The following is a 12,307-nucleotide window of genomic DNA, read 5'->3' on the forward strand; positions in this document are numbered from 1 at the left end:
CTAATGAACCCATGTTGGTTGCCCCTAAGCATAATCTACCCTGCTGGCCCCTCGTGGACATGTGCCAGAATAATTCTCCCAAAAAGCTTACCCAGGATCGAGGTAAGACTACTGGCTTATAGTTTCTTCTTGAAAACCTGGCTCCCCTCCCCTCCGGGACCTCAGTGCTTCCCCGATTATTCTCCGTAGCTCATTGAAGTCCATCCTCCTGAAATCTAGGGCTGCTGCCTTGCTGCAGGCCTTTGCCACCTTGCGCTGGATGGTAAATTCCAGCAGGCAATGATCACTGTTGCCCAGGTCGTTGAGCACCTGCAGCCCCCTCACCAGGTCATCAGCAAATGACCTGGTGGCCAGCACCAGGTCCAACATAGCGTCTCCCTTGGTGGGGCTGTGCACCTCCTGGGTTAGATGGAGGTCCTGCATTTGAGCTAGGAACCTACATGAGCGGTCAGACCTGCCTGATTGCTCTTCCCAGCAGATGTCTGGAAAGTTCTGGTCACCCATGATGACCACGTCCTTTGACCTAACTACTTCCGTGAGCTGACTTAAGAATTTCTGGTCTAGCTCTTCTCCTTGGTTGGGTGGTCTGTAGTAGACCCCCACCGTTAAGTCTCTTTCCCCTCGACTACCTTGTATTCTAACCCAGAGCACTTCCGTGTGCCCCTCCTCTGACTCTGTGCTACCTGATGAGGATGTGTATTCCTTCTTAATGTACAGCGCCACACCTCCGCCTTTCCTCCCTGTCCTGTCCCTCCTGTACAGTGTATAGCCCTTGATATTCACCACTCAGTCATGCGTTGGGTCCCACCACGTTTCAGTGAGCCCCACTATGTCTGGGTTGGTGTCAGCTAGCAGGAAGGTAAGTTCCTCCTGCTTGTTTCCAATACTATATAGTAGGGATCAGCAACTTAGCAGGCCAGATCTGTGGGCTGTAAGCAATGACATCTGGCCTGCAAAGCTGGTGGCAATTAGGCAATAGGAGCAGTGGCGATGCGTACAGGGTGCACAGGGGCCCCCTGAGAATGCTGGTGCACTCCCTGTCAGGCCATGCTCCTTGTTTAGGTGACAGATGGGGGGGCAGGTAGGAGCGCCAGTGCCCCCCGGTGAGCACCAGCTGTGGAGTGGGGCCACCAGCAAAAGTAGCTGTGCAGCAGTGCTCTCCCCCTGCCCCCTAAGAGCATGGCCACTCTTCGGTGAGTGAGATCAGCTGTGGGGGACCCCCTCCCCCCCCGAGTCAAGAGGCACCAGTTGCCCATGAATAGGAGAGTGGCTGCTGAAATAGGGAGCCTGCTGGGTAGGAAGCATGGGGAATAGCCATTGATCTTCAGAGCGAACTACACTAATTTGACCTGCCACTATAAGAAGGTTGCCAACCCCTGGTTAAAGCATCAACCTTAAAACCTTTCTCCCATAAAATATAATATTTAGAGTTGTAGCCATAACTACTCTACCCGCTCTTGACAGCAGAAAATAGCCAGAATATTTCCAGTATTGTCAAGACTTGTGACAATTGTTGCAAATCTGACTTGAGCTGGAAGCAATCTCATGAAGATGCTAGAAATTTCATCCTTCTCATTAAAATCCAGTCCTGCCAGAGTAGGGGTTCAGTGGCATGCTCCCCCACCTTTCAAACCACAGTGCAGGAACAGCAATTAGGGACTTTATTTTTTTAAGTCCCCAAAACAGGTAATTATCCCTCCTTTTGCAGGTAACACTCATAGAATCATGGAGAAGTAGGGTTGGAGGGGACCTCTATAAGCCATCTAGTCTAACCCCCTGCCTGAGGCAGAATCATCCGTATCCAAACCTTCCTTCACAAATCCATAATCTTACCTCTTAGCAAAACTATAATCAATCCTGACACAACACAAGACATAACACCCTAACCTGCCACAGGTAAACAAGGGGAATCACAGCCAACTTTCTGCTTCTGTAAAGATTGTTAATATATGCTCCAGAGATCCCAAGGTAGAGGACCATGCCCCCCATTACAGAGGAAGGCAGAAACCTACACATTCCATACAAATCTGACTATGGAGTAAAACTCCTTCCTGACCCCAAATACAGTGATCAATCTAGCCAGGAACCTCAAGCTTTGCATTGCAGCAGGAGCACTAGCAGACCCCAGTCTAGTCAGCCACACTCAGCTGGGGATCATAGCAGCAGTGACAGGCACGTTTCCCCTCCCTGCTTGGTTCATCCAGGTGTTCCCTGCCAAATCTGGAAGTAGGTGAAACTGTCACTGTTCCTGATTAAGCCCAGTTCTCAGCAGCCCTGGTTGCAGCAATGCCACAGCAATGGCAATGGATGAGTCTCCCCTTCTTGCACCCAGAGTCATAAGTAGAGAGGGTGAGGGGAGGAATGGGAGGGAAGGGGAATGGAAGTGCCATTGAGCATGGTGAAGAAGGTTGGTTGTGCCAAAAGCACAAAAGGTGGTGGTGGTGGGGTTCTTACTTGAGGCAGGGAGAAAAAAGTCCCTGGCTACTGTTCCCATGTATGGCCTGCATGCTGTGGTGGGAGTGGGGATGCTAAGAGCAGCAGAGTATGGCCACCTCTGCAGTGCCGGTCACTGCTGCCAAACACCACTGTGTGCCTGGGGGAAGACCCCTCTGCCAAGACAAATACCAGCCAGGTTTTTTTAGCTTCTCCACAGTCTCTTTCCCTCACTCTTTCTCCTCCTGTTGAACAGATCTTATGCAGTGGGTTATACTCTGTTCTGCATCAAGAAATATTTAAGGACAACCCCCCTTTACCTGTTGAAGGACACACTTTTAGTTTTGATAAATAATGGTAAAATTGACCATTCCAATTATTTATATGTAGCCAACAGATGAAAGTTCAGTATTTATTAGTAGGAAGTTTGCAGGGCTTGCGTTGTTATTTGGGCAAACAAACAGGCAAAACCTCCTATGTACAGTACTCAAGGTATTCAAAGTTTGTTTCATCTCAAATTAATTAGCAAATTTTCTGAAAATTTGTATTTTAAAATGTGCTCCTATCATTCAAAGAGGTTGTTATGTCCTCCTTATATAAAAGTGTTTGAATCCATACCTTAAGTGCAAATCTCAACTCACCTTTAGATAGTCATAGATACGACTTTCATAAAATTGCAGAATGGAAGCACATAATAAAAATGGAAACAGGAAAATTCAGTTTAGTTTAATAATGAGATAGCAGGAGATTTGTTGAGACATATAAATATCCTTCAGAAAACAAAGATTCGACCCACCTGAAAGCAACAAACTATAAGATAGAGATGAAAAATAACATGGAAATCGAAGTACCAAATATATAGAAATAGAAGTATATCCAATGGGAATCCTGCAAGAAAAATCACTTGGTTCACTGGCCCTCCAGAAAAAATAAGTGATCAATTGAGAATAAGGACACCACAGAAAGTAATTCTTTTGTTTTGTTGCTTCCATCATCACTATAGAGAATGTTGAGGAGATAATAAAAGTGAGGTACCATCAAAAAGGTGCTGTCAAAAGTAGAGTTTTTGGAACAAACTAATTAATTGGCAGTAGTCACCAGTAATAAAAGAATGTGCTGATAGGAGTTTCTGAAGGAACTTAAAAGTTTAATTGTTGAGTTGCTAGCCAAAAAACAAAAGAAATCTCATGAAAAAAATCAGCAAATATTTACTTAAAAGATTCCAATAAAGCGTTTCTTCAGTACTGGGTGAAATTGTTGAAAAAACAAATCTAAGACAACTCAGATTATCATGATGTGAAAAGTGCAAGCCAATAAAGCATCTTTCAAGGACATCTGCTTTTCCAAGCAACAAATAGTTGATAATGGAAAAATGGCCAATATAGTTTATTAAGACTTTCATAAAAATTCTGACAAGTATTAGTCACAATATACCATTCAGCTGTAGGATAAAAGGGTGCATCTACACAAGATGTTTACTGTGGAGTTGACTAATTAGCTCCACAGTCAAGTGTCAGCATGTACATGTGCAGCCCTATTAGTCCACAGTAAACTGAGTACTATTCTATGGCAGTGTTCCCTAGTGTCCAGCAACACACATGTAGACGCTGATGGGGCTAACTGGGGCATGAGAGTGCTCCAGTGCAGGGGCTTCCTGCCGGCTAGCCCTGAACTAGAGCACTCTTGCACCCCAGCCAGCCCTTCTGCACCATGTTGACCTGGATCAAAGCAACCCTGGACTGGCATGCTGACCCCCGCAAGCCCCCTGCCAGCCATGGCTACTCTGACCTGGCTTAATGTGTTGTGGTCCCAGGTGCATGTATAAACGCAGCACTCGGGGCAATAAACTCCAGGGCAGTATGCCCTGGAGTTTGTGTCGCATTAATTGCACATGTAGATGCACCCAGAATGTATTAAAACAGGCTGAGGCCAAAGAAAAGAACAAGGATGAATAATGAATGTTCACTTTGAAAAAAAATCATACAGAAATGCCCCAGAGACAAACTAACAATTGCTGAATGCACTGATTAATTATTTGGAAGGGAGATGAAGAATGAGGTGGCAATATCTGCTTAAAAGACAAAATTATTTTTTAGTCAACACTAGAGAAAAATAGAGGAAGATCATAGAAAATACACACAACATGGCAACAAATGAGATTCTGTTTTGACAAAAGGGAAATAAAGCATTTTGTGCTAGATCTTAAATTAACCATACCTCTAAGTTCACATTTTTGGTTGTCATGGATACAGTCAGTGAAAATATTTTCTATATGTACAGCAATTATCAAACATATAAAATGTGTTAGAATGTATATAGAATAAGAAGATATTTTAAACATTATATTATCAATCATGCAACTGGAATACTGTGTTAAATTCTTAAGAGACAGAAAAACTAGAGCTAGACCCAAGCAAAGTATATATCAAGCACAAAAGAGTTTCAGATGAGAGACAGAGAAGTTAGGACCAAGTTCCATAAAAATGTAACTCGTATAGAGAAAGCAATTGTCCCTTCTCATAAACCAGGAACGAAGGGGATAACCAACACTATCAAACAGCAAAGGCAACAAACTTAAGAGTAACAGAAAAATACTTCACATAGAGCCTGAACCACACACACAACTCACTGAAACAAGAGCTTTACAAAATTTCAAAAGTATTACACAATTTTGTGGCTGTTCTCTTTCATCTTTCTCTAAAGCATCTGGCACTGGCCATAGGACACTGAACTAGTTTCAGTTAATTCACCCAGTATTTGCATTTCTACACCCTTAAGCCAAATACTACTTCCCCTGAAAATGTTTGGTCACTATTTGTGCACTATTTCCACGTACCAGCATACCCCAGTCCTTTCCTCTTAGATCTTGGGACCTGGGTATATTTTTGGACATAGTTTATATTTAATGGTACGGTACAAAACCATTTTGCTTGTCAGCGTAAAAGTTCTGAAGCTAAGCAGCTTTGTAATTAAGAACCCTTAAAATTGCTTTCCATAATTTATTCATGGTATCAATTACAAGACTCCCACTAGAGGAAGTCAAACTAATTATGTTTAAAAAAAATTAAAATTAGTTTCTTGTGTTCAATTAAAATAAGTCAGAGACTCTGCAGGGCACTCAATGCAGACAAGCAGTAAAAAAAAGAGGGCTGGCCAACTCCAGGAGCTATCTGAAGAATGCTCAATTCAATTAAAAAATGTTTTTACTGAATCCATGTCTTTGTCATTTTAGTCTTAATGAGAGCTTCCTACCTCCCAGCACCCAAGTAGCATAAAGGATATAGTGTTTTCATTGTAAGAAATCTGCACTTAAAAAAAATCAGGGAAATCCAATGATGTAATTTCATTGAAGAATTTTGGCTCAGAGCCTGAGATGCCATGTATTGCCTTTGCTTTTCACTGACCATATGTGCTTGCTTCCACCATAGGAAGTGTATCTACCATCCCATTTTATAGTGATCCTTAACGGACGCTTCTGGCAGCCAGTGCATCATTCAGAGTAGCTTTCAAGTTTACTTTCTGTTATTGGACTAGAGGATAGGAGTCAATACAATGAATAGCTGGAAAATGTGGGTTGAAAACACTACACCCTTTGGGTCAGAGGTTTCTGTGTAGATATTAGTTGAGTTAGACACAACATTTAAATAAGAGCACAGGTTAATTTTGCACTAAAGCAAGGTGCCTAGAGAAGCCAGTTGAAATCTTCTTACCCTATAATTATCCATTAATATAGCTAATATGGCTCTATTGTTTTCATCACATCTTCAAGCAAATGCTTCTCAACTGTAGACCCATCATGGAAGGTAAGATTACCCACATGGATAGATTTCCTTATTTCTGGGAGCAATAAAAACTCTCCAAAATATTCCTGGTCATCAGGCCACTGTAGCAAAGAAGTTTAGGTAGGAAAAATTGTACTGAACAAAAGAAAATGTTATGCATCCATTTCTTAAGTCACAATTAAGTTATGAGATGGTGGTGTGATTACGGAATGGAGAATTAGCAAGCATTTGGGAGATTCTAAGCTCAGTATTAGCTTTAGATCTCTGATTTAAAATGTCAAGTCTTCATCTTGTGCTGTTGTATATGCAAGCTTACATACTGTGATAATAAGTTTTGAAATATTCCAGACTATTTGAAAGATAGAAGTAACTTAATTTTTAAAAAAAGAAAACCAAACCTCTTTCTCATGGGCTTCAATGAAAAGCTGTTAAACACAATACACGTACATGATAAAACATACATAATCCAAAACTCAGTGCCTGAAGACATGCTAGGAGGCTGCTCCAACATGCTGCAATTACAATGTCTGTAATTACAGATTAATCAAGTGTGCTGGAGGGTGATAATTACCATGCTCCAGCAGCATCCTGTGTCTCATGTATCGCCATCCCTGTGCTTCAAAATGGTGGTGGAGGTGCTTGAATTAAAGTTTGTCAAGTGCCCCTGCTACCATTTTGAAGTGGGAGCACACTGATACATAAGACTCAGCAGCGGTTTAGTCAGAGCAGTTATCCAATTAAAGCGTCCCTCCCCCACTCCTGGAGGTCATATAAAGGTGCCTATTATGCCCCAAATTCATCATTTCCATATAAAAAAAGCTTTCACATACAAGCATCTGATACTGTACCACAAATAGTATATACAAGAAAGAATTGTTTAGGTTGTAGTTTTCTCCTTTTTGAAAGCTCCAGTCAGAGTACCAGTTGCTCCCTGCAATCTCCTGAGAGCTGCTCTAAGTAAAATGCTGGAGCACGTATATAGTAAGGCTGTGAAGCTTCAGTAGCTGATTCAATTTGAAGGAGATTCAGCCCAGTTTGGGGACCAAATCTCCAAACCTGAACCGAATTGGGAGATCAGTTAAACACTGAACAGATTTGAAGCATCCAAATCAATTCGGAAAAGCTTCAGAAAATATTTGGCCACTTCGGAGATTCGGCCATAGACTAAGCAAGGAGGTGACACAGCTGCCTCCAGATGGTAAGTTTGTTGGTGAGTCCCTCCAGTGGCTCATCCCACCGAGGGAGAGGCAGGTACAGCCAGAGGGGCCATGGGAGAACTGCAGCTGCCCAGCTGTGCCTACCTCTCCCCGGTCAATCCACATCATCAAATCTCTCCAAATCAGCACCAAATTTTCCAAAGCCAATTCAGCCAAATCAATCAGGACAGTGATCCAAATCTCTGGATAGAATCACTGTGCTCTGAATCAGCCAAATCCGAATTGAATACTTCCCTATTTGCACAGGCCTAGTGTATAGGTGCCCCATAGTACTACATGTACGCATTGGCGACTGGTTCCTCCTGAGTCTTGGGGGGAACCAGATTGCTGACAGGGGTCCCCCAGCGGCTGATCGCCAAGCCCAGAACCACCAGCAGCAAAACCAGAAATGCACTTCTGTTGGCACTTCCAGTTTCATGACTGGCACTTCCAGGGGGTGCACGGCCAGTCTCAGGGGGTGCGCGTGCACCTGCATGCGCTCCATACACGTTGCCAACGTGTATAGGTATAGTTAAGCATGCACTTACCTGCTGGGGTAAATTTAAGCTTCATACCTTTCCTACATTCAGGCAATTTCCTACTCCTGACATAAAGACCCAGACGTCTGCTTAAGTTAAACTGTGCATTTTTTAATATTGTTTTCAGAATTATAATGAAAGCTTACCTGGCATTGTAGCATGTTAAAGAAGTTACTACAACCTGTAATGTTCTGACTGCAGGATGGAACACCTTTTTCATCACCATTAATTAGAACATCAAATATCTGAAGGGAGAACCATGGAAAGCAAGATTAACACATACATTTGAAGTACAAAACCGAAAACAAAAATTGTGTGTCCTTTAAGCTTGATTTTCATACCACTTTCTTTAAAAAGTTTCAATTCATCTCTTGTTCCACATATTAATATAAAATCCATTTACATTTCTTATTCCAAAACCACAATAAGAGAACAGAGTTCTTTTTAATCATTTTCCAAAAGTATTCTCTCATGCTTCATTATGAAATAAACTAAATAGCTTTACACTCTATCCTTTTGCTTATGTGTACTGTAAGGAGGAATCGAAGATTAGCTACAATAAATACTAATGCATTTTTATTGTAGTGTATGGACTTTTCAGACTGGAATATAGGCTACACCTGAAGACCATTCAGAAATCAGTATGGATAAGTATATTCTGCCCTCTCTCAGTGTGGTTTTATAAGTCAGTTATTTGTCCTCAACAGACTGCACTGCCTTCCAGATGGACTCTGCATAAAATTCAAAGCTTTTTCTTTGTAATGTAAAGCTAATTACTCCTTGACCACCTCTGTCAGTTAGAACCCACAAACCAACAGTCCTTGATTTGTATGCCTGAAGTCAGGATGTTCTTAAACCAGCCTTCTGATTTGAAATTTGCCTCCCACCATGGTTCCACAGATTGAATGTGATGCTCTTTAGGATAAATATAGCAAAACCCTTCCAGTCACTAACAGATTTTTAAAAAGCATCTAAATGAAATCCCATTCATTTCAAAATGCCTTTAAAATCTGATCTATTACTTTTCCTGAGGTGGTAGTTTAATGGGGATGGATTTTCAGGTATGTCTACAACTGCACATTGCAATGCAGTAAAAAAATACCTGAGCCAGCTTTCTGCATACCAGAACATAGAGAACTTTATAGGCTAACGAAGAGGTCATCAACCTAAGATCCACAGAGCCACTGGATCTGACTCAGAACCAGGGGGCTCTGGTGGTGTTCAGTAGTAGGACACTTCACCCACACTGTGCCTCAGCCAAGCAGTGAGGAAAAACAGTATAGCCTGCTGTGGCTATACAGTTTCCTATAGTTGAGCTACTTTAGGTGCCTCTACAGTGCATTATAGTCTGTGAAATCAAAGTCTGCTGAAACTGAAACCAATTAAAAATAGACACCTTTCTCAAACCTTAGATTTTACCACCTACCTCAGCAATGGAAATATCAATGCAAAAAGTTATTGAAAAGGTTCATAGAGACTGTAAAGAAACATAAGGATAAAGAGCTCTAGCCCCACTTCAACAGAAATAATTATTTATTATTTTACTCCCAAGAGCACTAGCCATGGTGCTAGACATGGTACTAACATGGCAAAACCAGAGTCTCTTGGGCTATATTTTAAAAGCTACATTGGTATCCTCATATTAGCTCAGCTGTATCCTATAATGGTAAATCATTAGAGGCATCTCATTCAAAGTCATTCTAATGTAATTTATTCAATTACAGAGCAGTTCACCAGTAATTTCTGATTTTTTTGACCTACCTAAGACTTTACTACAGAAGCAGAATGATTTTCAACTTTGAACTTGACTTATGAAATGATATGAAATATGTGTGAGTTCGTGCCAAATTATATAAGGACTGAATTAAGCACAGGCTCAGACCTGGATGTTCAATTTAAAACTTTTATTGTTTCACAAAGTCATAAACTAAGGAGGTCTGTTGGTTCACGAGGTTCCCAAATCAAGCCCTTGCTTTCTAACCCGAAGGCTAGGTGCGGCTGCCCGATTCAGTAGTCTCAGAACTGGTCAACAGCTCATTTAAAAGGAGTCCCTTATCTTTTTTTAGACAAAAGATACAAAACTGTCCCCACTCTGTCTGAGTGAGGCATCTAACATAACTTTTCTATTACTTATATATGATAACACGTATACATATGCATTTCTAATTCTTACTTCTATTGGTTACTAGTTAACTCATCTATATTCTACACGCTCTTTATTATAATTGGTTACGCTTCTTATGTTAATTTCTAATAGTCTACTTATAATACTCCCCAGACTTTATCAGCATGATATATGGTTGTTTTTGTTCTTGCGGTTTAGCCTTGCATTTCCGTATTTTCTAAAAAAACACTGCTTTGCTTGCAATTTTTATCATACTGTCAGCATTCTTATTCAAGGGTCAGATAGTGAAAACCAGAATGTCAATCGCTGACTTCTCAACCTCCTTGAAGCATTCTGGGAGTTTTAGTGCGTTGTTAATTATGCTAGGCCTTGCTTAGCATGAGCACTATCTCACAAAATATATTCTTTGAAGTCTACTACTTTGTCATTTAATGTTTATATTTTTGGTCAGGAAGCTTAGTAAGGAGAAATATACCATAGATCTGTTAGGCACGTTAAATCTGTTATGAAATTGTTCGTATCTTCATTTTGGCTCCCTCAGCCAGTTTTAATGCTTACTAATTTTTAAAAATCCAAGTTGATTATTTTTTTTGGCTGTCATAAAGACAGGTTCAGAACTGATTTACAATATCTGTGTCACTCACCCATACTGAGAAGATAAACTAGGTCACTTCAGATGGCAATAGGCTCAAAAATACATTAATAACAGTATATTAACGACTATCAAATTTCTGGTATAAACAAACAGATATCGCTACTCCTAATGTGATTATAGCATCTTCTTGTACAAATTCAGCAGGTAGAATGTAGAAGGATAGAGAAGCCGAAAATCTTCCATTACTTTATTTCCATGGAGACAGATTTATGAACCAGACACTCAGCTTGTGTAAATCAGCTTCATGGCCCAATGACATTTTATTACAGGGTTACAAAAGTTATCTTTAAAGATTTATTTATTTATTTATTTACTTGACGCCCTGTTAGTGTCAACATATTATTCTATTAGAATAAAATGCTTATGGATCGTGATCCTAATTGGCATTAAGGACCTCACATGACCCAGTCTTTATAACCAGGTAATATAATCCTGGCCCCATGAAAATCAGTGGCAGAACACCCATTGACTTCAATGGGACCATGATTTTACCCTTGAACTAATCCCTGCTAAGATACTAGTTGATTGGGTTGAAGGGTACATCCAGACCTTACAAGTTGTGAGGCAACCTTATCCTCCACATCTTCTCATATTATTCAAATGCTTTTTCTTCGTGAGGATTGAACAGTTTTACATTGAGTACATTTTCAGGGATGTTGACAGGAAAAGCAGGCACAATTAGATTACATTGTGCACATTTCCCTTCAACCAGTGGTTCTCAGCCTTTTTTAGACTTAAGGTACCCCTCATTACTTTTCTGAACTTAGAAGCATCTCATTTCAAAAACTGATTTCATTCATTTTAGACTACAGAAAAATAATAGAGTTCTTCTGTTGCAAAATACTCAGAAAGATTGTTCCAGCCAAAGTGTTGTTGACCCTACACATTCCTATTTTAAGTCTGTGAGAGTATCTTATAAAACATTTAGTTGTTTGCATGCCTAACAGTGTTAATATGACACAGCAGCCTTAAAAGGATCCCAAAGCACCCTGGTTGAGAATCACTGCCCTAAACTGATCTTCTTTCATGATTTGTTACATATATTAAGTAAAGGTAGTCAATTATGAAAGATTCTGCATAGCAGTACAGGAAACTTCCTTTAATGTTTGGAATTGTCATCTTCCAAACAAAGAAGGGTAAAAATGTAAACCTCTAGTAAATACCCAGTTAGGCACCTAAGGTTACTTAATATTTAAATAGAAGTGACCTTGTTTCAGAAGCATATAGCAACCCTTCCTACTAAAGTAAATAGAAACTACAAGTGTTCAGTATGAAACTATGAAACTATCACCTTTGAAAATGCCAGGGCAGTTATATGCTTAAATACAGATGTTATGCGCTTAACTCTCTTAAGAACTTACCATCCCCTTCCCCTCCCCCCCAAAAAACACCCCCCAATTACTACAGTATAGATTGCTTAGATTTTTAGGGTCAGAAGGGAGATGATTGAGTCTTGCTTTTTTTTCTACCCCCTGCTGCTGAGTAGTTGAGAGGCAAAAACCACAGCATTCATTACTTGGCCACAGCTTCCACACCTCCCCGAAGGCGTTCTGCACTAGTACTAAGAAGGTCTAGAT

At 40.6% G+C, this 12,307-nt stretch overlaps 1 protein-coding gene and 1 long non-coding RNA gene across 2 annotated transcripts in view; both read right to left on the reverse strand.

The window, feature by feature from the left end:
* The window catches only part of LOC109291586, a 14,600-nt gene extending 9,312 nt beyond the window's left edge, over positions 1 to 5,288 (reverse strand). The window contains exon 1 of the long non-coding RNA XR_002095896.1: positions 5,278 to 5,288. This is a non-coding gene — a long non-coding RNA (uncharacterized LOC109291586). The remainder of the gene's footprint in view (positions 1 to 5,277) is intronic.
* CPVL (carboxypeptidase, vitellogenic like) overlaps positions 1 to 12,307 on the reverse strand; it is a 158,024-nt gene that overhangs the window by 69,568 nt on the left and 76,149 nt on the right. The window contains 3 exon segments of the mRNA XM_019508549.1: positions 6,144 to 6,172; positions 6,175 to 6,316; positions 8,097 to 8,195. Of these exon segments, the coding sequence (XP_019364094.1) occupies positions 6,144 to 6,172; positions 6,175 to 6,316; positions 8,097 to 8,195 (270 nt within the window).

The sequence above is a fragment of the Gavialis gangeticus genome, unplaced genomic scaffold (assembly GCF_001723915.1).
Source record: "Gavialis gangeticus isolate Ggan-Ray unplaced genomic scaffold, GavGan_comp1, whole genome shotgun sequence".
Classification (NCBI taxonomy): domain Eukaryota; kingdom Metazoa; phylum Chordata; order Crocodylia; family Gavialidae; genus Gavialis; species Gavialis gangeticus.